Source organism: Rhincodon typus, chromosome 10 (genome assembly GCF_021869965.1).
Source record: "Rhincodon typus isolate 14 chromosome 10, sRhiTyp1.1, whole genome shotgun sequence".
NCBI lineage: Eukaryota > Metazoa > Chordata > Chondrichthyes > Orectolobiformes > Rhincodontidae > Rhincodon > Rhincodon typus.
Window position 1 is genome coordinate 12947362 of NC_063341.1, and position 25014 is coordinate 12972375.

The 25014-nt window shown below is 40.9% G+C and overlaps 1 protein-coding gene across 2 annotated transcripts in view; it reads left to right on the top strand.

The window, feature by feature from the left end:
* The first annotated feature begins 1181 nt into the window (after nucleotides 1-1181).
* Nucleotides 1182-25014, top strand: part of tmed5 (transmembrane p24 trafficking protein 5) — a 29798-nt gene continuing 5965 nt past the window's right edge. The window contains exons 1-4 of one of the 2 annotated variants that reach the window (XM_020530321.2): nucleotides 1182-1483; nucleotides 8482-8579; nucleotides 10635-10815; nucleotides 14732-17998. In XM_020530321.2, the coding sequence (XP_020385910.1) occupies nucleotides 1307-1483; nucleotides 8482-8579; nucleotides 10635-10815; nucleotides 14732-14950 (675 nt within the window). In that variant the 5' untranslated portion in view covers nucleotides 1182-1306 and the 3' untranslated portion in view covers nucleotides 14951-17998. Of the gene's footprint in view, nucleotides 1484-8481; nucleotides 8580-10634; nucleotides 10816-14731; nucleotides 17999-25014 lie in introns of those variants that run through there. The other variant, XM_048601905.1, reaches the window with a different exon arrangement.

Here is a 25014-nt window from a genome sequence, read left to right on the forward strand (position 1 = left end):
GTTTAAAGAAAAAGCAGCCAAGTCGGTAGTCCTCGAACTACATTAGCTTCCTTGATCTGAAACTTCAGTCTCCCAGCTACACAGCAAAACAAATCCTAGTTTCAGATAAGATACATCCAGAAAGGGGAATACCGCCGGGCAGGGAGCTGGGCCTACAGCCGATAGCACTCAAAAGTCAAGCCTTGGTGGCTGCTGATGGAGGGAGGGAGAAAAGAAAGGTAGTGGAGAAGGCAGTAGCTGGGACGGACACTCACCAATATAACACCGAGAGAATCAGACATACAAACAAAACGTGCCGCTGGTTCATCTTCTCACAGCAATTAACATCCTCGTGTTTTTTTTTCCCCCTCCGCCTCCTCCTCCTCCCCCCTCCAAACCGGCTGCCAGGTGTGGAAAGCTTCACTCCGATCTCAGGCCGCTCCCCGCGGGGAGTCCGGAAGGTTTCTCTTCCCCCGCCACACTCTCTCGCTCACACACATCAGGCCCGGTCCGTTCATCACACGGGTTTCTGATTTTCCCCCCCACCCCTACCTTCCCGCAATAGCGGGAATAACTACACCGCTAACGCCGCCACTTCGTCTTCTCCCTTCACCACCTCCTGGAACAACCGTTTGTCTCAGCTGGTACTGTCGAGTTGGAGCCTCTTTAAACCACGCCCCCCGACCCCCTCGGTCCGCTCCACCAGTGACGTACAGACGGCGTGCGCCCGTGAAGGAGGGGAGGAGGCGGGGAGAAGCCAATCACCCCGCCCCAAAAGCCCCCCCAAAAAAAAACCCGCCCACGTGACGCCACAAAACAGAAAGCCTGTTTCATCCGCTAACCATGCTCTCTATTACGTCATGCGCGCCCTGGCCCCAACGCCCTCATCTGACGGTTGCCGGAATGCACTATGGGAGCTGTAGTTTTCTCATTTACGGTCCGCCCGGCCGTTGGCCGATTGGGACTACGAGTAACAGAAAACCTTGCGATTTGGGGGGCGGCGGGTAGCTGCTAAAACCTTGAAGAGCTAAACCAATAAATTTAAAAGACGGACTTTGCCTACAATCCATATTTAATTTAGTAATAATAACGAATGTTTTTTTTAAAGCCAACGATTAATGTTTAATGAATTCCAAGTGACGAGTTTTTAATTCCTCACCCCGAATGGCGAGGCCGGGCAGGCGGTTGGTGTGACGCAGTACGCGCGGCTGGGGTTGCGCGACGTGATTGGGCCGTGGGCGGGGGCCAAAGGTCTGGTCGCGAGCTCTTGGGCCGGTAGCCGCCTTTGATCCGATCCGTTTCCCTCCCGCTGTTCTTCCAGACAGCCATGGGCCTCCTCTTCTCCTTTTTGTTACTGCTGTCCTTTTTGTCTGACTTGGTGCAAGTTTCCCTCAGTTTCCCCCAGTCCTTTGACAGCGATTTCACTTTCACTCTGCCGGCGGGGCGGAAGGAATGTTTCTACCAAACCATGAAGAAAGATGCCACCCTGGAAATTGAGTATCAGGTCGGCCACGGGCACAGAGGAGTTTATGGAGGGGGTTTTCTTTCATATTACATCTATTTTTCTGTCTCGCTTATGTCCGATGGAAAGAAACGGGCAGGATTTGATTGGACCGGCATAAGCTTCCCTCCCTGGCAGCGCGGTGTGTGTACCCGCCCCCGTCGGCCTGTAGTGTGCTTCAGGAAGGAGGTTCAAGCAGGTTGTGAGATCGAAGAGAGGAAAAATTGGTTACCTGAGGATTGGAGGATTTGCTGCTGAGATGTGGGCACATTGGCAGGATCTTCTGGGGAGGGGGACAGGATGCATGATTGGAGGGTGCTGGCGCGGTGTGAGGGTGGCATGCTGGTGAGATGACACCGTGGGGTTGAAAGATATAGTGATGTGGCGTTAGGGTTAGGTTGGGATGAATTAAAGAGTCATACAACACGTACGGAAACTGACCCTTTGGACCAACTAGTCCACGCCAACAATGTTCCCAAACTAAACTAGCCCCACCCCTCCGCCTGCGTTTGGCCCATACCCGTCCAAACCTTTCCTATTCATGTATCCAAATGTCTTTTAAATGTAATAACTGTACCTGTATCCACCACTTCCTCTGGCAGTCATTCCACAGACTATCCACTTTGTGTAATCGATGCCTTATGAAGAGACTGGGTCTCTATTCTCTACAGTTAGAAAGAAGGTGAAGGATCTCGTTGTAACTTGATCACTCAGGTGAATGCTGAATGTGTTTTCCCTAGTTTAGGGGAACAAAGCCTTAATAGAACTGAAATGTGGAAGAATTTCTCACCTAGAGGTGATGAATCTTTTGAATTCTACACCCCAGAATGATGTGGAAGTCCCAACCAGAAATGAATAGATTTCTGGATACTACAGTAATGCCATCAAGGGAATATGGGGATAATGTGGGAAAGTGACATTGAGGTGAATGACTAGTCATTGATCTCATTGAATGATGGACCAGGCTTAAAAGTCTGAATGGCCTACTCCTGTTCATGTCTTTATATTAAGTTCCAGTCTAGAGGAAATTAGAAATTACCCAACTGCAAAACTAAACCCCTCATGTCATTCCACATATACTTGTTGTCTGCCCCCTTGACGCACTGAATATCGCTCTCCAGGTGCTGCTGGGAGATCCCACTGCACACAAACCATGGGAATGTGGGAGCTAAATAAATATTTCGCAAAGGAACTAAATAAATATTTTGCATCATTCTTCATGCTAGAGAACACTAACAGCATTCCAAAAATTCTAAATAATAAGAGAGCTGGAGAGAGGAAAAAATGAGCACAATAACTGTCACTAATGAAAAGCTACTAGGGAAACTAATGGACTAAAGGCCAGTAACTCCCCTGGACGTGATGGGTTGCATTGTAAAGTTTTAAAGATAGTAACCGCAAAGATAATGGATGCACTTGTAGTAACCTTCAAAGAATCCTTAGATTTGGGAAAATTCCCAGAAGTTTGGCAATTTTCCAATGTAGTACCCTTATTCAAAAAGGGACGGAGAAAAAAACAGGCACCTATAGGCCAGTTTGCCTCATGTCTGCCACTGGGAGAACGTTAGTCTATTATTAAGCATGTAATATAAGGCATTTAGAAAGACATAGTATGTTCAAGCAGGTTCACATGATTGATCTTGGATATGGAGGGATTTTCTTAGGGGAGAGGTCATGTAGATTATGCTTGTACACATTGGCATTTAGAAGAATGAGAGGACACCTGATTAAAGGTAGACGCAAAGAGGTTGTTTCCCCTTGAGAGTCTAGGACCAGAGGTCATAATCTCAGCGGCCGGTGTCACCAATTTAAGACAGAGATAAAAAATATTTTTTTCTTTCACAGATGATAATGAATCTGTGGAATTCTTTACCACGGTGACTGTTGAGGCCGGGTTGTTAAGTATATTCGAGGCTGAGACAGATTTTTAATCTGTAAGAGAATGGAGAGCCAATGGATGTTAACTACCTGGACTTCAAGAAGGCCTTTGAAAAGGCGCTGTGCAGGAGGCTGCTGAGTAAGACAAGGGCAAGGTGGTAGCATGGATAGAAGATTGGTTCTCTGGCAGAAAGCAGAGAGTGGGGTTAAAAAGGTTTTCTCAGGATGGTAGCCAGTGACAAGTAGTGTTCCACAAGGATCAGTGCTGGGACTGCAGCTTTTCACTTCATACATTAATGATCTAGATGAAGGAACTGAGGCCATTCTGGCTAGGTTTGCAGATGATACAAAGATAGGTAGAGGGACAGGTAGTATTGAGGATGCGGGGAGACTGCAGAAAGATTTGGACAGGTTAGGAGAGTGGGCAAAGAAGTAGCAGATGAAGTACAACATGGGAAACTGTGAGGTCGTGCATTTTGATAAGAGGAATAGAGGTATGGATTATTTACTAAATGGGGAGAAAATTCAGAAGTCTGAAGTGCAAAGAGACTTGGGAGTTCTAGTCCAGCATTTTGTCAAGGTAAACTTGCAGGTTGAGTCAGTTGTTAGGAAGGCAAATGGAACTTTGGCATTTATTTTGAGAGGACTTGAATATAAAGGCTCTGGTCAGGTCACATTTGGAGTATTGTGCGCCGTTTTGGGCCCCATATCTCAGGAAAGATGTACTGGCCCTGGAGCATTTTCAGAAGAAGTTCGTGAGAATGGTCCCAGGAATGAAAAGCTTAACGTATGAGGAATGTTTGAGGGCTCTGGGTCTATACTCGATGGAGATAAGAAGGATGAGGGGGGGATCTAATTGAAACTTACAGAATACTGAATGGCCTGGACAAAGTGGATATTGGGAAGATGCTTCCATTGGTAGGAGAGACTAGGACCCGAGGGCACAGCCTTGGAGTAAAGGGAAGACCTTTTAAAACAGAGATAAGGAGAATCTTCTTTAGCCAGAGAGTGGTGAATCTATGGAATTCAGTGCCACAGAAGGCTGTGGGGGCCAGGTCATTGAGTATATTTAAGATGGAGATAGATAGGTTCTTGATTGTCAAGGGGATCAGGGGTTACAGGGAGAAAGCGGGAGAATGGAGTTGAGAAACTTATCAGCCACGATTGAATGTCAGAACAGACTCGATGGGTTGAATGGCCTAATTTCTGCTCCTGTGTCTTATGGTCTTATGGAGAGTCTTGGAGCTATGCCAGCAAAGTGAAGTTCAGGATTTTCAGGATTTCATTGAATGGCAGAGCAGACTCAGTGGCCTGCTCCTACATCTTATAGTCTTAATGCTGCCATTTATTTTTGCTTTCTGAGCCTCTATTTTCACCTCCCCCCCCACCCCCACTTTAATTAGTTTAAAGCTTTCTGTATGGCCCCAGTTATTTCAATTTGCCAGTTCACTGCATCCAGCACACTTTCAAATAAAGCCCATCTGACTAGAACAGCTCTCTTCTACTGAGTACTGGTGCTACTGCACATTAAGTAAAATTCATTCTACATACAACAATCTTTGACCAAATATCCTGAAATTCTTTTAATCCTTAGAGGTTCTGCTTTTTATTTTAACTCTTAACTGTTCAAATTCTTCCAATTTTACCTCCTTTCCATTCCTATCCTATTGTTAATATCAATGTGTATGATGACACCTGGATCCCTGTCCTCCCACTCCAACTTCCTGTCAGCCCTAAGGAGATATTCTTGACGCTGGCACTGGGCAGGCAACCTAGCCGTGAGGACTTGCATTCATGGCCCTGGAGAACATTATTTGTTTCTCTAATTATATTGTTTCCTATCACTACCATGTTCTGATTTCCACCCCGCCAAATTGAATGTGCCATTTTCATTTCAATTATCCTCCCTGTTGTCCCCACTCATTCACACAGCTTGCAAGGACTTCGTAACTATTAAACAATTGTAGAGGTTGAGGCTTGTTGACAGCTACCCATATCCCATATCAGCCTTGCGTGCAGTCACACTTTGTTCCAGATCACAAGCCAAATTTGAATTACCTAGCCTGAGGGATATGATCAATTCATGGAGCAAGATGTACAAGTAACACCCCTGACTCAGTATTCATCCTATTTGCCAATCAACTGCTTTCCCTGCGCTCCCATCATGTTGTGGGTTGTGGTTTGTGATATCAATCTGCCATTGGTCTTGCTGCAGGTTGGCCTTCGTGTCCACGTCTTTCATCCCCTCCCGCTCATTTGTCAATCTGGAGACTTTACTTCCTGCAGTAAACCTTACTTAAGTCTATTCTTTCCCCCTCGACAATGAATTCCCACTTTGAACCGAATTCCCACTTTGAACCAAATTCCCACATATCCTCATTGAGCCGTTGTCTCCCTCTCACTTTGAACTCGATTCTCAGAAGTACTCCCTTATCCCTTGTCTCACCCAGGAGGAAATTTCATGGTCATCCATTCAGTACGAAATGTCAAGTAAGCTGTCTGAAGTAGCAGCAATGGATGTTGAGCCAAGTGGTGGTGAAGTAGAGCTGAGTGTTATCAGCGTGCATGTGTAAATGTAGCCTCATGTTTTTGGATTATGTCACCAAGGGCAACATCTAGATGAGATTTAGGAAGATTGGGTGAGGGGCAATAAGGGTAGACTCATAGAGACACTAGAGGTAGCGGTGCACAAGCAGCAAGAAAAGCCACGACAGAAGATTTTCTGTATCCAGTGAGAAAGAACAGAATCATGAGGTCATGTGAAGACCATGTCCTGTCAACCGCCAGCAACATGAAAGTGTCTCTTTATACATTTGAGCAACAACCCATGGATATCCTCCAGTCAAGTATAGTTAACCACAGTTGATGTACACAGGATAGCCTCAGTAATGATTATCATGAAAGCTCTTGTGAAATTAAATATTATCTGAGGTATGATGTTCAGTTTTCTGACTTGTGAAATCTTTTCTGTTGTGGTCTTATTGGGTACGTGGCACTGTAAAATGAAATGAAAGTATGAGTACAATGAATCCAAGAACCCTGGAGTCTGTAAAATTCATTTGTGCGTGCAAAAAATGCTTTTACAGAGACTGTAAAAACAATTCACAGGAAAAGAGTGCTTAATTGTGTGAGCAAAGTGTTTTCTTTTTCATAGCATTGACAGCTTTGCCTTTCTTGATTAAACCTATTAGTGTCATCCCAATGTCTAATTCAGAAAAATCCATTCAAATGCTCTTTCATTTGAAAGGCACAATTAAAAATATATCCAAATCTCTCAAAAAAACTTATCAAATTAAAGAATAAAACAGTTGTTGGCATCAATTGCATATTCCAGTTGCTGTGATACCCATTGAATGTGAAAGACCTCCAGCTTACAGTCACCTGAAAGCAACTAAAGCCATACACCTCTGCCCCAATGTGCAACTCTTCCCTTGGCCTTTGTCTAAGATTAATCTGTGGCCAGTTTGTTGGCAAGGTGCTCTTACTTCAGATGTGATTACAGTTGACTGGTTCACTGTGACCTAGCACCATGAATCCAAAGTAAACTTGAGTGGCCCAGTAGTTCAAAGGGTTTCCAGTACCGAACTTTGAGATTTAGCATATAGTGACTCACAGTCCACAACATTTTATAAGCCTGCATATGTGGCAGGTGGATTTTAAAAGTGCCCCGCCCAGTAACACATGCATCAACGTTTAATTTAGATGTATTACAATACAATACCTTGGAGCCTTTCAAAGATTCATTTATTAAATATAACTTCAATTTGAATTAACACCCTTGATGATGTTCCTTTCTACCCTTTCAAATGCAACTGAGATAATTTCAATAAAGCTATTACTAACTAGCTGTTTTTTTTTCTTCCCGGCATTTCCCCAGGGCAAAGGCTACTTCTGTTTCAGGTGTACACCAGCCACTTTGCATTATTTTAGAATGTAAATGTCAGGAGCTTCAAACCTGAATAAATTGCAAAATTACTTGTCAATCAAGAACTTGTTCTGTATACTTCAATTCAACTGCAAGTTTACATGCCCATTTACTTTGCAAATATAATCTGCCTTATTGTCAGTGTTCCTTCCTTTGTGCCCAAGTTTATTAAAGTTTGAAGTTAACCCTTTGAAAATAATTGTTATCATTTCTCCTACCAGAATTTGAGAGGAAGGAAAAGTCAGCTTTGTCCTTGGAATTTAATCTGAATCTAATCACTCTGCCACAAATGCAAAATGTTACTATTTCTTCCAATTCTTTTTAAATCCCCTTTTTAATGATTTATTTATTTAGGGTATGTTTTGACCACTAGACTTTGGGGGAAGATGTTGGAAGGGGAAAGTTTGAATTGTTTTAAACCAATGCATATCACATTGGTGGGCAAACTGATCTGTGGCATTAATTTAACTTCAAAACTGATCCAGTTTCAAGATATTGTCAGTTATACCTGTCCATACTATGTCCTTTTTTTAGTGCAATGTTCTTTTCACTTGTTTCTCTGCACTCTGCAATACTTAGTTTTTGATACATGCACACTTGGCATCAAATTAGTTTTCATACTTAATTGCATATAGATATCATAGGGAGGCCTTGTCCTGCAGCGGGTGGTGTCCCTGTTTCTGAGCCAGAAGTTCCAGGTTAACTCCAACTCCATGACTTAATGACCAAGGAAGGTGCATTCTTAACATAGCCGAAGACACAATATCCACTTGAAAATCCATCCAACATATGGCATTGGCAGATGGTACAGCAAGAGAGATTCCTGATCGGTCATGTGATGAAAGAAAAAGGACCTTCTGCCATCACTATGGCAGGCTTAAAAATGCATTGTTCACTAATCTGTTAAATTTGAAACAAAAGATATTTGCAACCATCGCTGTTGATCAATGTGATTTTAATTATTTGTCTGCAAATTTGCATTAATCAAATGATAGATTGGTGAATATACTGGCAAAAAGTAGTTTTTGCTTTTAATATGATCCATAGACTAAAGTGGAATTTTAGTGATTGCCCATTTTGAAAGGCTGAACAAAGATAAACATTGTTTAGTAATATATGATTCAGACACATACACATATGAGCAAGCATAGTAGAACCCTGAGGAAAAGTCCATTGATTTTTGTCATCTGCATTCTAGGTGATTGACGGGGCAGGATTAGATGTGGATTTCTACATTGCATCACCGAATGGAAATATTCTGTATTTTGATCAGAGGAAATCTGATGGAGTACACAGGTAAGTGAGAATGGCAGAAGTTCTACGTGGAGTTACTTCTTGTCAGATGAGTCTAGGTCCAGACGTGTTTCGTTGTTCATTTCAGGTTAAACTTTAAACTGCTTAGCTGATTACTAGTTACATGTCACAGAACCTTTGTCCATTATGGCATAATAGAGGTGCACAATCGAGCATAACTGTTTAAATGTGCAGTATTAACAGAATCTTATTACAGATATGTTCTTTTTATGTTTTTATTTTCTATTAAAAAAATGTTGGCAAGTATATAAATATTTGCTAATAATAAATCATGCTTTTATATACTGCTGACTTCAGAAAAGTGCTGAGGCCAAGGCCATTCAGATGAAATCGATAATATAGTGGACCATATGTCACTGGTGACAGTTACACAATTGAGGTTGTAATGCACTAAGTCATGAGCAGATCTCGTGTTCTGCAGTCTGATCTGTTTTTACCACTGGTCGCTCCTATATTGCAGTCTTCAGCTCATGACTTGTCAGCATGAAGAAAGACCTGGATGTATTTCTCTGGACGATCTGAAGCACATCCAGATCTATTACTACATCACTGGCATTGACACCAGATGGTCACAGTATGTTAGTTCTCAGCCTGTATTAGTTCATAAATGAATTGCTAGATATAAAACTATGTCACTTCTGTAACGTAGACTTCAGCTAATACCCTGGCAGCAGGTGGTAGAGCCTTTAAATGTTTGAATTTAGACAGTCCAGAACATTTAGATCTATTAATATATGACTGGTACTGTCACCAAATGGTCACAGTAGATTGTTTCCAATAGTCAGTATATATGCAAGCGAATAGTTGGATATAAAATTAAAATATTTGAAGTCTTTTTTTTGAGAGGAAAAAGTTGCACACTTGTTCAGAATTATGAGTTCCTTCAAGTGCAAATCAATATTTACTTGTAATACAAAAGCAAAATACTGCATATGCTGGAAATCTGAAACAAAAACAACAAATCCTGGGAAACTGCAAAATTGGCACATCTCTCGGGAGATAAACAGTGTTGACATTTTAGGTCTGGCTAACCTACCAAGTGTTTCCAGCATTGTGTTTATTTCATTACTTGGCTGACTGGTGAGGATGAAGAAGTTATCCCTCTGTCTTTTTAGCTGAGGTGGCCGAAAATTCTGCTGTTGAAGTGAGGTATTGTTAGGAAGGAAGAAAGCCAAAGCCCAGAATTTTGAGCTGAGGTATGGGGTCTGGGGTCTGGAAAAGATTACAGGGACATACTTGAGTGGAGCCACTGTGAATGCAAGACAAGATTTTTAAACCAAATGTTGGGTTTATCGTCAGAACCTTACATTTGATTACAAAGCTAGTCACCCCTTGGATGTATTACAATAAGTTTTCTCAGGTTTGACTTTAAATATTTTAATAGCACACATTACAAGAAATTATGGCTGGCAATACTGGGCATATTGACTGCTGCCATTTGTTTCATTACTCAAAACTTTTAAGGCAAATAACTCGTAGTCATTCAGAAATATCTTAAACAGTGAAGTCTGTATACTGTATTTATATAATCATAGTAAAAGGAGAAATATTTAAAAGGGATCTGAGGGGCAACTTTTTCACACACAGGTGGTGCATATATAGAACGAGCTGCCAGAGGAAGTGATAAAAATGGGTACAGTTACAACTTTAAAAGTCATTTGCACAGGTACATGAATTGGAAATGTTTACAGGGATATGGGCCAAACACAGGCAAATGGACTCGTTCAGTTCAGCAAACCCAGTTGACATGGAGAATTTCTGTGCTGTATACCTCTGTACTAACTTAATTGATGAGAATTGTTCAGGCTTTAAATGATCAAATTCTGACTTAAATTTCACTCTGCATTCCAAAGTAGGCCCTCTCCTATATAATTAAAATAGGGTACAAATGCATTGATGCAGCAACAGTGTATTTTGAAATGTTGGGTATGACAGAAACTTCTACCTCGTTTGTCATTCACATTGCATTCATTTTTGATGAACACATTAAGAATTTGAATATTTAAAACAAAATAAAAAATTTTCTTTCACTTTTAGCATTGAAACTGAGAATGGAGACTACATGTTTTGCTTTGACAACTCATTTAGCTCTATCTCAGAGAAGATAGTCTTCTTTGAGCTTATTCTGGACAATATGGAACCTGAGGGTGATCCAAACAGCTGGAAGGATTTACTACAAGGAGGGGAATTGCTCGATATGAAACTGGAAGATATTCTAGTAGGTGACTGGTTAGCCCCTGATTTTATGCTGTGATTACTCTTATATGAAGTATAAAGAACGTTATGTAGATTGAACATAAATAGAAACTAACTACAATCGTAACTGCCTGTAAGCTCCCCATTTATCTGCTGTTGGTCCAGGGCTGAGAAGTTATTACCATTTGTTGGAATGCTGACTTTTGAATCGCGGAATTCCATCTTTTTGATGTTTATTCGACCTTCCTTGGTCTAGGGGAATTGTTGCTCAGCCCTCCTCCCTCTTTAATCTGCCGCCTCTCTGATTCGCATTGTATGATTAGGAGATTCAAGCATTCCTATCTCGTTGGAAGGTGTCTTGCTCACCCCACCTTTTATCTAGCAACAGCTGCTCCCACGTGCAGCTTGCAGAGCACCTTCCTGCACTCTGCCATTTTCTTGCTGCCAACTCCACTGAGAAAGTCATTGACACAGATAGCTGGATCTCTTCACACAACCCAAGGCTCAGTTACCAATGGAGCCACTCAACCCCAATCTCAGCCTGCTGCTCAGTTTCAGGCTTTGGCCCCAGGCAGAGGGGGTGGGAGGGTGTGGGGGTAGAAAAGTTCTGGCAGGACATGGTCTCAGCGACATCCCACTCTTGGCAGCACTTGCCTCTTGTTGCCATTTCAGGTTCAACTATTCTAAATCCTGATGCTTTCCGAGTGCCTGGTAATGGAAAAGACAATGCTCCTTGGTTCTTCTGGTTCAGAGTGCCTGAGGTCCAAGCTTCCATCCACTGGGGAGATGGCTTACTGTTTACTGGAAGTGTGCATCTAAATGCTGTCAGCTAAAGAGAAGCCATAGCTTCCAAGGTGACATAAACAGCAGCTGCAACAGGAAGCCACATACGGGGAATATGAAGAATTTGTTTTAGGAGGTGGAAGAGTGGAAAAGTAGGAAGGGCTGAATAGTGGGGAGTGGAAATGGGGATGGGGATGGGGAAGGGTTGAGGGGATAGTGAAGGCACGAATGAGAGGCCTGAATGGGAACTGAGAGCATCAAGTGAAAAAGGTGGTTTGGGAATAGAAGCAAGTGGGTAAGTTTGGGAAGGAGCATTGGGAGTGGGGCTAGTGAGTGAGTGTGTGGGGGAAAGGAATTTGCAGTGACTTGTGAGTGGGGAAGGGTGCATGTGACTGGTGGGGGAAGAGGAGATCTTCCTGTTTGAGATGAAGAGATTGAGACCTCAGCTGAAACCTATGACTGCATAAAATAACACTTTTAAAGTACTTGGTATCAACATGAAAATCTGTATTTTCAATATATATTATTTATTACATGTTGATACTCAAACTTTATTGGCATGCTGTAGGATTCTTTATTGCCGTTTTGTGTTTGGTGACAAGCGTTTCTAAAATATGTTTGTTCATGGAATGTGGACATCACTGGCAAGGCCAACATTTGTTGCCTATCTCTAATTACCCTTGAGAAGTTGGTGCTGAGATAGAATGGAATTATATTGGAAAATTGTTTGTGAAGCACTGCTGTTGTCCTTGCATGTACATAACCCAGCAAGGTCATGTTCTGTTGTTAATGTGGACTTCATCCTGTACAGCATGCATTAACTGCACTGAATACTGCGGTCACTTTGGTTGTCTTTGTACAGATATATTGGTCCAGTCTTGACAGTACTAAAGGTAAACATAAAGTCTAATCATTCCAGTATTTGAAGTGGCTTGGAAACATTTGCATTTCATTACAGATCATAAAAATTGTTGTAATTACATGCTTCCTTTTGCCAAAAAAAATTGCAGACCATTTGCCTTCAGTTGACCTCAACACGGTGTTGCTGATTTGGGTTAACATGCTGACTGCATAGTATTCAACATCCCTGTCTGAGAAACGATTAGAATTGCTTAAATCTAATAGGAAGACCTCAATCTCAAATCATAGAGCTGACCGCAAGAATTATTATGCAGATGAATGCAATAATGTGTGAAGAATAAGGGAGTAAATTTTAGGGTCATTGCCACAGTGAGGTATCTTTCCTGTCTTTTGCGTGGATTCGGAACCAACGTCAGTCCAGATAAAGTTATAAGGTGCTGTCTGATTTTGGAAATAATTGTTACAAGTCATGGAAAAAATGGTAGTGATATTCTTGTGCTAATTTCCCTTGCTGCCCTATTTGACCTACAGCCACTGACTTTGGCTGCTACACGTGTGCAGCAAAACAAACAAGAAGGATTGTGACCGTAACTAGGGAGAGGTAACAGTTTAGAATGAGCATTTTAACATGAATTAATTTAGATGTTTTATGGTTGTTTTGAAAATAATGATATAGTCAAAATGAGTGTAAATATTAAAAGTTATTTGGATGTCCATTTTGCATATTTCTTCTCTTACTCTTGTCCACTTAAAACGGGGCATAGTGTGAATTTGATAAAGGAAACAAGTGGTGAGTTCAATCTTTACTTTCCATTTCGATTGCTCTTCTAAACTTACCACATTTTCTGGAGAATTTCTACCCCTAACTCTTACGGTATACAGAGATGTTTGTGCTTCTTTGCTTATAACTCTTTCCCCAATGCTGCCTCCTCCATCTGCAAACAATCCTGCTTAGTTTTCCATTCATGTTAAATAATAAAACAATGATTGTTTTAGCAAATAAACTATTTTTTTTGAGCAGGTAATGAAGCCTTACTCTGTGTATCAGTGAACATATAAGATATATTTGTGACCAGACCCATCAAACAGTTATAAATCTTTAAAGCAAAATCAAATAGAAGGAACTGGTATATTAATGTAAAAAGACAGATTACTTTAAGACATGATAGATGAGGAGGAGTGGTACAGAGTCAACAGTGCAAAATTCCTAAGAACTGAATCTGTCAAGATAGTAACAAAATAATGTAAACTAAACCTAACTCTCAGGTATTCTTAAGCTACAAGTTGTTAAGGACTAATTAGAAATTATATAATTATAAGGGCTAAGTTGTATAACATGTATAGGATCAATTATATCCCAGTAACATGCTCACATTTAAGTCGGAAAGCACCGTTTAACATACAACTCCAGTAACTCTATGTTTGAGTATGTTTTCATTAACTTGTTGAAATTACTGCTTTGGTTAATGCGCTGACACAGGATTCAGCTCCACAGACCGTGCCTGATGGTTCCACTTTCAAGTCCTGGTCTGGGAATAGAAAATGGGAGGAGAATACCACCAGGGAGGCATGGAAAGCTAATGTGTGTCCTTACTTAGATCACCTAACATTTTAACTAGGCAAATTCCCCCCAGACTCTTCGGACTAGTCTGTCAGCCATGCAGATGCAAGTGATTTGCTTACTAACCCTGTTCTTGGTGTTGTGTGACTGGAATCAGTAATACAGTAATAGATTAAATTCTGATTCCCATTGCAATGGTGGTGAACCTGAAGAAAACCCCATTTAAAAATACGCTTAAGGCAAATATTGTATCAATGTCTATGTTCTACTTAAATCAATAAACAAAACGGTATTTATAAAATTAGGAAGTAGAAGTTGTGTGAACCTTGCTTGCATTTCTAACTTTATTCCAGACTGTGATGAAATTGTGATAATGTTCAAAGTCTATTTATTTCCTGCACTTCTGTTGAGGGAAGAAAAGAGAGTGCTGCTACTGGCGTCTTCAATTGAGGGCAATAATCATCCACGTGGAAGTATTAGCTGGAGAATTAGGTCATCCTGCTTTTTTTGAGAGCAAAGATCTGTGATTTAATGGAATTAAATAAAATTTTAATGGTGTGAAAAATTAAAGATAATTTAACTTTTCACCTAGAGTTTTATTTTCAGAATTAAATTATGATCCTCAGGAGGAGAATTTGCTGTGTCACACTTATAACACTGTTTAACTCATTATGTAGCCTTTCTGTTCAAACTCGGTGTTTTGAAATATTTTACATTTTGTGTTTTTATTCAGGAATCTATAAACAGCGTGAAAGGCAGACTTAGTAAAAGCAACCAGATTCAGGGGCTGCTTCGAGCTTTTGAGGCACGGGATCGAAATCTACAAGAAGGAAATTACGATCGGGTAAATTTCTGGTCAGTGGTGAACCTGGCCGTGATGCTCATTGTGTCAGGTCTCCAGGTATACATGTTGAAAAATTTATTCAATGACAAGAGAAGAAGCCGTACGTAGCACCTAAGAATTGATTGTTATACCACAGCACAAGACGGTGCCTGGAAGGCCACAACATTTATTTTCATTGGTGTATGCAGGAATTTCCTTTTCTTTTTAAATACAGTATAGTTCAACAGGGAACTAAGTAACAGTGTGGTCAAAATAGAGAAGCATAATTGTAATAATTTGGGAGAGTGAATGGATATGTCTGAACTTTCAATACTGAGTGGTCCAAACTAAGAACTTAAAGCTTTAAAATCATCGTCAAACAAACTGGTGATCTGACACACAAATAACAGGAGTAACACTGGGATCCTCAGTGTCGATAAGCTGCTTTGGTTGGAGGTACTTTATGAAACTAATTTTCCAAGTTTTGTTCTCACTTCTGGAATTAGTACATGACTGGGAAACATACTTTGGATGTCTGAATTTCTCTAGTCAAGGATAATGGTGATCTTTAAAGTATGACGCCCTGTTAGATAAGAGTAACTGTGAATTGTACCTGAGTGTTTCACGCTGCACAGCACAGTTCCAGTGTCAAAGTAATAAGTAATTGACTGGGGCTAAAGTTTAACACATTCAGATCAATAAGTCTGCCTTTCGTTTTTAAAAATTGATTTGATTGATACTAAAGATGTTTACAGTCGAGAAATTATGTAAAATGTTATAGCGAATGTTAGGCGCTGTAAAAAGGACAGCATGTTCTGAGCAGAAACTGTGACTCCGCATTCTGCAACCATTTTAATTTTAAACATGATCCAGTCTTCTATCAGTCAATGGAACAGTTAAATGGAAACCTTAAAGCCAAAATATAAGGAGACAAGCAGCTTATGAACTGTATTACTTTTAAAGACTTGGTAACACTGTAAATATTTTCTGGTCCAAAGTACTTCACCGAGCTCTCTGTAGCGATCTTACCTCGTTTGGTTAGAGGATAACTTCTTAATCTATCACTGTTATGAGACCGAGAAAACGGTTGATATTATAGCCTTAACCCATCAGAAATATTTTAGATTAACTGAGGCTTTGACTTAAGGAACAATATTGCTGAGACAGAATTGTTGTAATTTCATAAATTTAGTGTGTGTATACATAACATTGGAAGCAATATTATTTGTAAAATCTTCATTGTTGTTTCTTTGAAAACATTATTTAGAAAAGACCTATTTAATTTCAGTGCGTTTTGAAGAATTCAATGAACACTTTCATTTATGCCCCATAGTTTTATAACAAAACTAAACTTGGACAAGCCTGTGTGGCTGTTAAGTTTCGCGAATTTGAAATGTCCTTTAAAGTCACTTTTCAATTGATTAATTGTTTCTGTCTTAATTAGAAGAACAAGCAATATGCAACTCTCTTGCCATTTTACTTTTGACCAGGGTACTGGGTTATTTTAGGCTCCATTTGGAAAAACAAGATCCACCAGCAAGTTTAGTGGAGGCATTGAAATTTGGCTTTTTCCCCCACTATTATTTTTGTTAATCATATTTTCTTAATCCATCATAATTGTAGATACAAATGGCTGTAGATCTATAATACTGTCAGTGTCATAAGCATGGGAAATTCTCATGCTGTGGAATACAGCAGGTCATGGAAGACCCAATCTTTAATTATACAGGCACCACGAATACGCTGCAATATTTCCGATGATTACCCATTTAAATTAACGAGTAACTGTTGAAAACCTTACAAAAGCTGTTGAGCTATCATCTCTCATTAAAGTATTCTCCTTTAGAGCTGCTACTGTATGTCCTGAAGGCCAAATAGCAACTAAGAGCCAGAAAGAAACATGGTTTGAATCAGACCATCTGGTGACTATTTTTAGAAATGTGACTAAAGAAAGGAACATAATGTCTGTTTGCTGGTACTAAGTGTGAGGAAAAATATTTTTATCAGTGTCTTTGATAACTGCCTGTCCTTGTGTCAACAAAAGGGTTGGGTAAGATGATCATGTTAATAAAAACAAAGTTATAGTAATAGTTCCAAAGATGCATATAATCTTGGTTTTAGCCTGAAGTTTTATATTGTGCTAAGCCCTACAATTTTATTCTGATTGGACTCTACCGTCCATGTGTCTACTTTAGATACAAAAGGCCACTTAACCTCATTAGCCATCAGTGAAAGTTGGTCAGCTTGGCAGTAAAATTTCAAGGTGTCATCTTTTCAAATAGTTATCCTTTTTAAAACTAGGTAGGATCCTCTGATCCTTGGGTACAGAATCTGTCAATGATTATGCAGAAACAAAAAGGGCTTTACATATAACCAAATCTATTAGACTGTTGGATTTATTCCAGAGACTGAAACTTTTAGGAAGTGCCTCCATGTTTTTTTAAACAACCTGGACATGATGTGAACAGCAATCAGAGAAAGAGTTGATACTTAGCACAGTTCACAACGAGACATAATTGTAATGGATTCCTGTTATACAGTAGGTAAAGAAGGGCAAAAACACAAATAGAATCAAGCTCACAAAAATAGGAATTGATCAACAAAATCTGCATAGTAACATGCAGTAAAATTGTTAAAATGTTGAAATGGTACATCTGATAGTGATTTTCCTTATCTGAAATGTGATTGCCAAGTACTATGACTTGTGGTTTGTAAATTTGCTGCTAAGTCCGTTAGTATTATAGATTTTGATCAGTTCACAGTTTGAATTATTAGCTGAACACATGATTCTTGAAATTTTCTTGCATTTCAAGCACATTTTGCACCAGTAATATTTTGAAAACTAGAACCGAAGTGGGTGAACATTGTGCAGTTTTTGTCCACAATTAATATTTGTAACTGTGTAACTTCATACACTCTCGGGTATGATTATAGATTATTCTTGTGTCTATCTGCATAATGCAAAATGTTTGTTATTCCAATGTAAACATGCATTCAGATGAGTTTCAAATACTGTAGATGGCTGAAGCATTGCAAGTTAGACTGAGCCAACAAAGCGAACTGCATTGTTCCGTTGTCTTGAACAAATCTTAGAAATAGTAAATCTTCCATAGAACAAAACGTACCATTCAAAGTGTTGATTCAAACAATGGAAATAAAGCAATCTTAATCATGTTCCATTTTGTTCTCTTAATTTGTCTGTTATTTAAAGGATAAACTTTCGGAGTTGAAAATAATTTTTTTCCAATTTTGGATAGGATCAGATTAATTTTAAAAGAATTTCAAAGCTAGGAATAAATCCATTTAAACTGAGAAGCCTGGTTACCTTACAGTTGTTTCTGTCATTTGCTGCCACATCTTGTTGGTCCACTAAAAGGACAGTGAGATATTTGCTCTCTTCCTTGTCATTAAGATTGAGACTGACCAATCAGTTGCCTCCGCTACCTTCTTCCCTTCCCTTGGATTACTGTGTCATTCTTATTGTAGTATTTCCCCTTTGACCTAGCTGTAAAGTTGCATCTTCCTCTCATTCCAATCTTTTCTCTTGCCGTCTCTGAGCCTGTTTTCTCCCAAAGGTGAATGTCCCTCACTCCTATTCCTACAAAACTACTGAGCAATCACCTTTCCTGTTTCCCCATCTTGCCAATATTAATTGTTCACGTTCTCTTTTTCAAAACTACTCTAATTCTCATTATCAAAGAAAACAAGTTTTGATCCCCCCCGACTCCCTGTTCTTAAAAACGACTGCTCCATCTTCAACCTCCCTTTTCTCTCCAAAGACTGTGGACATGTTTTCAATGCCCAACTGTTCTCATCTTCTCGCAGAGCTCCAGGTTTGAATCCTTAGAGCCAGATTTATTCTGACTGTCCATGTGCCTACTTTAGATACAAATGGGTGGATAATCCCATTAGCCATCAGTCAAAGCTAGTCATCTTGGCAGTAAATTTCAAGGGGTCATCTTTTCAAATAGTTACCCTTTTTAAAACTAGGTAGGATCCTCTGATCCTTGGGTACAGAATTTATCTGTCATTGATTGTACAGAAACAAGAAGGGCTTTAAATATAACCAAATCTATTAGACTGTTGGATTTATTCCAGAGGCTGAAATCTTTAGAAAGTGCCTCCATGTTTTTTTTACAATCTGTACTTGGTGTGAACAGCAATCAGACAAAGAGTTAATACTTAGCACAGTTCACAGCTAGATATAATTGCAATGCAATCCTGTTATACAGTAGATCAAGAAGGGCAAAAACTTAAATATAATACAGCCCAAAATGGCTTTTATCAAAATAACAAATGACATCCATTGTGACTGACTATCGCCTTTTGACTTTCTGAACTGGTCAGCAACCTTTGAAAATGCACCACGCCCTTCTCTTCAAACATTTGCTCTCCATTATCCCATTCAGTGAGCCTGCATTTGCCTCCTTCCATTCTCTAGTTGCATCTAGTATCTGCTATGGACCTCCATAAAACACAGCGTTAGTTTTCACACAAAGTGAAAACAGCAGAGTCTACCTCCCCACTATCTTTTTTTTTTAACTCCACCAATGTCTGTAAATGATCAGACTGCTTATACTGGATCTAGTACTGGATAAGCAGCAATTTCTAATTAAGAATTTGGGGAAAGACTGAGTTGTTATCTTCGTTCCTTCCTCTCTAGCCACCCACTTCAACCCTATCAATGACACGGTGATGCAGTGGTCCTGGGCAAGCTTTTCTGAGATAGTACTAGACAGTTTGCAAACTTGGTGCCTCTGACCCAGAAATGAGCTTCCTACTACTACTAACAGCACTTATTTCTACCTGACTTCTGGTTAAGCAACATCCAAATTATAAAGTTTTCATCCTTTTTTTTGGAATACTAACTTGGTCTTCTTCTTACCTGACCTCAAGCCCTCCAGAACATCTGCACTCAGTTAATGCTGAATTCTTGAAGGCCATCGAAGTTAGATGTTGCACCATTATTAGCTATGACCTATATTCTGGAAATCCCTCTCTTTTTTTAAACCTATTTTCTAATCAATCTGCTCAGGAATGTTATTACACAGTTCTGGAGCAGGTGGGACTTGAACTCAGGCTTCCTGGTTCTTGGGTAGGGGTAATACGACTGCACAACAACAGCCCCTCACAAATCCCTCTCTGAACCTCAGTAGCTCAATACCTTTCCTCTTTTAAAGGGCTCCTTGAAATTTATTTCTGCAATCAAGTTTGTACCTATTTACCTTAATATCTTTGTGATTTGCTTTATTTTGAATGTGTAAAGGAAATGGAATGTTTTAATAGATTAAAGGTGCTATATAAATAAAAGTTGTTGATAGAGCTGTTTGACTATATCTGCTCTTCATTATTTTCTTCATATTTATATTGGGGATCAATCTAAGAATGCAACTTCATTCATCTGTGACCTTAACAAATGGCTGAATAAATTTCCATGGGGAAGGAGGCGCACAGGATTCAGCTAATGATCCTTGTTTGTTATTTTTAGCTTGGTACTTTATGTTCGAGTATTAATTTTAACCTTGCTATCTGGTACCTTTTGCTTCATGGTAATACAAGATACTGTACAACTTTGAATTGGATCCAGTCTTGCTCCTCCTTTGAAGCAAGGGTGACTGTGTTTGTCATCTAGAGTGTTCACTTTGGGTTCTAGTGAGTATGGATGTCACTACTTATAACCAATTTGCAACTGGAAGCTTCTGCTGCAACTAGGCCACAATAATGCAGATGATTGAACTCTGAATTAGTTATTGGTCAGGATTTCCTCGTGCATTTTCCCTCTATCATTGATATCAGCTTGCTATCAAAGGAGGTGAGTTCCTTATTTTGATAGTGGTGCAGAGATCCCAGTCACATTTTTCAAACTCAACATATAGACAGCTAACCAAAGCTTTGATTGTCCTTTGACCATTATGAGAATGCACAAACTCAAGCCCTCCATGGAAGATTTGCTTCAGTAAGAAAGCAACAGGCATTCTAGCTGCATGATCAGCCCAACTCAGTTGGATGGAAACTAGAGCAGGGAACAGATTGGCAGAAACCACACTGGGAGCAATGATCCTGCACTGCTTGGGTTTTTAGCACCTGGCTCTCCAATTTTCCTTTGGCCCTCTTGGAGAGTTTGCAAATTTAGCCAGGGTTTGTTTAAATAGACAGAACTCAAGCACTGCTACCTGTGCACATACAATTTGAGGTCTTGGGGCAGAATCCAACATATCATTGAGCCAGCACATCTGAAAGTTCAAATCATAAACAAACTATGAGCAACTACATTGTAACCTCCACCAGATTTCATTCATACAAACATTCTTGTAATGAAATACTCTGGATACATGTCCTTTTGAAACATGAAGTTTCACCATTGTGAATACTTTGTTTAATTTTTCAGCTAAAAAGAACCATCTATTTCCTGCCAGTTAGTATCAGTATAAAAAAAATTATTGAGAAGCAAATGGTTGACGTATGATCAACCTATAGGGGAGGTTCGATTTGATTTCTGATCTGGTTAAAGTAGAAAAGGGACCTGCCTTCTCACTCTACCCTTGAGAATGGAAGGCGATAGCAAAACACTCTCAACAAAACCTGCCAAGACAGCATTTCAAGAAACTTTGGGTAAAGGACTTCTGGCTGGGTGAACATTCAAATATGGCAAAATAAACACCCTGGGTGTTAACGATATCGGGATAGGTTTTGATTCCAGACAGTAGGTTGAGTCAGCCTTACACTGTCGCATGGAAGCTTGGACTATTTTGGTGCCAGTTGCATCCATATGATTTTAGCAGTGCCAGGTAGGTCACCCACTGGAGTCCAGGATCTCTGGCAGGTCTGTTGTCCATTTAAAAATCAGCTCATCCCAACCAAATGCCACTGTAAAGTTGTACACGATCTCAGGCAATAGTATCATTCTCTGATTTATGTTCAAAATGGTGCTCAGTTACGAGTGGTGTACCACAAGGATTTGTTCTGGGTCCTCTTCTATTTGTGATTTTTGTAAATGATTTGCAGGTAGGAGTGGAAGGGTGGATTAGTAAGTTCGCGGACAATACAAAGGTGGGTCGAGTTGTGGATAGTGCAGAGGGCTGGTCTTGGTTACAAAGGGACATTGATAGGATGCAAGAGCTGGGCTGAGAAGTGGCAGATGGACTTGAACCCTGAAAAGTGTGAGGTGATTCATTTTGGAAGGACAAATTTGAAAGCATAATACAGGGTTAACGGAAAGATTCTTGGCGGTGTGGAGGAGCAGACGGTTCATGTCCATAGTTCCCTGAAAGCTGCTACCCAGGTGGATAGAGTTGTTAAGAAGGCGTATGGTGTGTTAGCTTTCATTAATAGAGGGATTGAGTTCAAGAGCCGTGAAGTTATGCTCCAGCTATACAAAACCCTGGTTCAGCCACGTCTGGAGTATTGTGTCCAGTTCTAGTCGCCTCATTTACAGGAAAGATGTGGAAGCGTTGGAAAAGGTGCAGAGGAGATTTACCAGAATGTTGCCTGGAATGGAGAGAAGGTCTTACGAGGAAAGGTTGAGAGAGCTAGGGCTTTTCTCTTGAGAATGACGAAGAATCATCTCACCATCGATTATGGTGGGCACTGCTCAGTTAAATTGCACACGTTTCCCCTGTTGGTTGCTGCCCTCACAACAGGCACAAACATCATTCCCTGAAAATTCAGGCCAGTATGCCGACTCCTCCTCATTTCAGAGTGCAGCCATTTCCCTGCAAATGATGCAGAACTTGCTGCTTTTCCAGTTCCGAATGAGCACTGTGCATTCCCTCCATCTGTTCATTCCCTGCATCTGTTCAACCCTCTCAAGCATACATGGCAAAGGAGTGAACTGTCAAACTTCCAGGCGCTAGGCAAGATGAGAGTTGCAAAGGACAGAAATAACCAGGGCAAGGAATATGGATGAGGTTAAAAACCATCCTCGGTGTTTTTTGCTCTAAATATTTTTTCCCCATTTAAAACTTGTTGCCCGACTTGAGATTATCCTCTCAAGTCTGTGATGCTGGCTCCTTTATGAAACCATCATTGCATCTGCTCAAGATGAAATCTCACCTCTGGGTTCCAGCACGCTCGGACATAACCTTAGCATAATTAGACATTATGTATGCCTCCTGCTTAGTGAAGGCAGCCCTCCTGAACCTATTTCGAGACACATTAAGATAGTGGTGTCAGAAATTACTCAGAAAAATGACATGATTTCATACCCCTATACACACGCACCCACACCATGCACCATCTTCATTCTCTTCAGGAAGCGTTTGAAACTGTTTGAGAAGGTGCAGAGGAAATTTCCAGAATGGTGCCAGGGACGAACGATTTTTGCTACAAAGTTAAGTTGAGGTGCACACCTCCAGCAAAGGTAGATAGATGAAAGCTCGCCCAGTTAGTTGATGGCATGAGAAACACACTATTTTAGGCAAAAGGTGAGGTGAAGAATTCCTCTGCATAGCAGGTGATTCGACATGAAACCCACAGCCGGATGAGAGGTGGTATAACAGGAGATGATGGTTGCACTAAACGGGAATAAACATGCAGGATTACGGGATAGTTGGAGAAATGCAACTGACTGAATGCAGCCGAATGGCCACCTTCTGTGCTGCATTCAGTCTGACTCCAGATCAATGGGCTGCAAATTATGGGGTGTGCAGTGGGCACTGCCAGGATTCCTGGCAGACCCAGGAAGAAGGATCCAGGGATTCCATGGGAAGGTCATTCTGAAAACTCTAGACTGGGGTGGGAGATCATGGCAAAGGAGTGAACTGTCAAACTTCCAGGCGCTAGGCAAGATGAGAGTTGCAAAGAACAGAAATAATCAGGGCAAGGAATATGGATGAGGTTAAAAGCCATCCTCGGTGTTTTTTGCTCTAGAGAGGGATAGTGGAGTGGGTTTCACACCATGGGGGTGGTTGCTGTCTTCTCAGGCAGCCCCTTCCATGATAGTACCCCACTCTTTCCTCCTTTAAACAGTTCGAAAGAAAGGATTACTCACTCCTGTCCAGCTGTCCATGCCAATCGTGTCATGGTGCGGGCAGTGTAATATTGGTCCTTTTAATCAACTCTTAATTATTTTACACAAGGTGGATGGGCTGCTGATATCAGTGTCTACCAAGTGGGCTGCATGATGGCTCAGTGGGCAGCATTGCTGCCTCACAGCACCAAGGACCTAGGTTCGATCCTGCCTTGGTGACTGTGTGGAGTTTCCTCTGGGTGCTCCGGTTTCCTCCCACAGTCCAAAGATGTGCAGGTTGGGGGGATTAGCCATGTTAAGTGTGGGGTCAGAGGAATTCGGTGGGGGACAGGATCTAGGTGGGATGCACTTCAGAGGGTCAGTGCACACTCGATTTAGCCAGTCGGCCTCTTTCCACACTGTCGGGATTCTGTATCATCAGGGCGAGCTTGGCAGTGGGTGGCATAAACACCCATCTTCCCTATAATGGCACGAAGTGTGGGGCATGTAATATCCAGGCCAGCAACTGGTTCACATTCTCTGCAACTTCACAGAATCCCTACAGTGTGGTAGTAGGCCATTCAGCCCATCAAGTCCACACTGACTGTTGAAAGAGCATCCCACCCAGCTCCAATCCATAACCCTGCATTTCCCCATTGTTAATCATAGAATACCTACAGTGTGGGAACAGGCCCTTCGGCCCAACAAGTCCACGCCGACCCTCAGAGAATCTCACCCAGACCTACTCCCCAGCACACCTAATCTACACATCCCTGAGCATTACGGGCAATTTAGCACGGTCAATCCACCCTAACCTGCACATCTTTGGACTGTGGGAGGAAACTGGAGCACCCGGAGGAAACCCACGCAGACTTGGGGAGAATGTGCAAGCTCCAGACAGACAGTCGGCCGAGGGTGGAATCGAACCCGGGTCCCTGGTGCTGTGCGGCAGCAGTGCTAACCGCTTTAGCTGCCATGCCACCCCTAAACAAGTACGTACATACATGTTGTGAGAATGAGAAAATGCTGCAAAGTTCACTTCAATCAAAGTATGGCTGAGCATCTGAACCAACCACTTTTAGTAGTTTTACAATGCCAAAAGCATCCTCACTGCACACAAATCTCTTCTCAAAGTTGTAATTTAATTTCTCTGACACTAGGTGGCAGTCAACTTCAAGATTTCCAAACTTGAATCTCAAAGCAGAATACTGCAGGTGCTGGAAATCCAGCATAAAAGCACAGAATG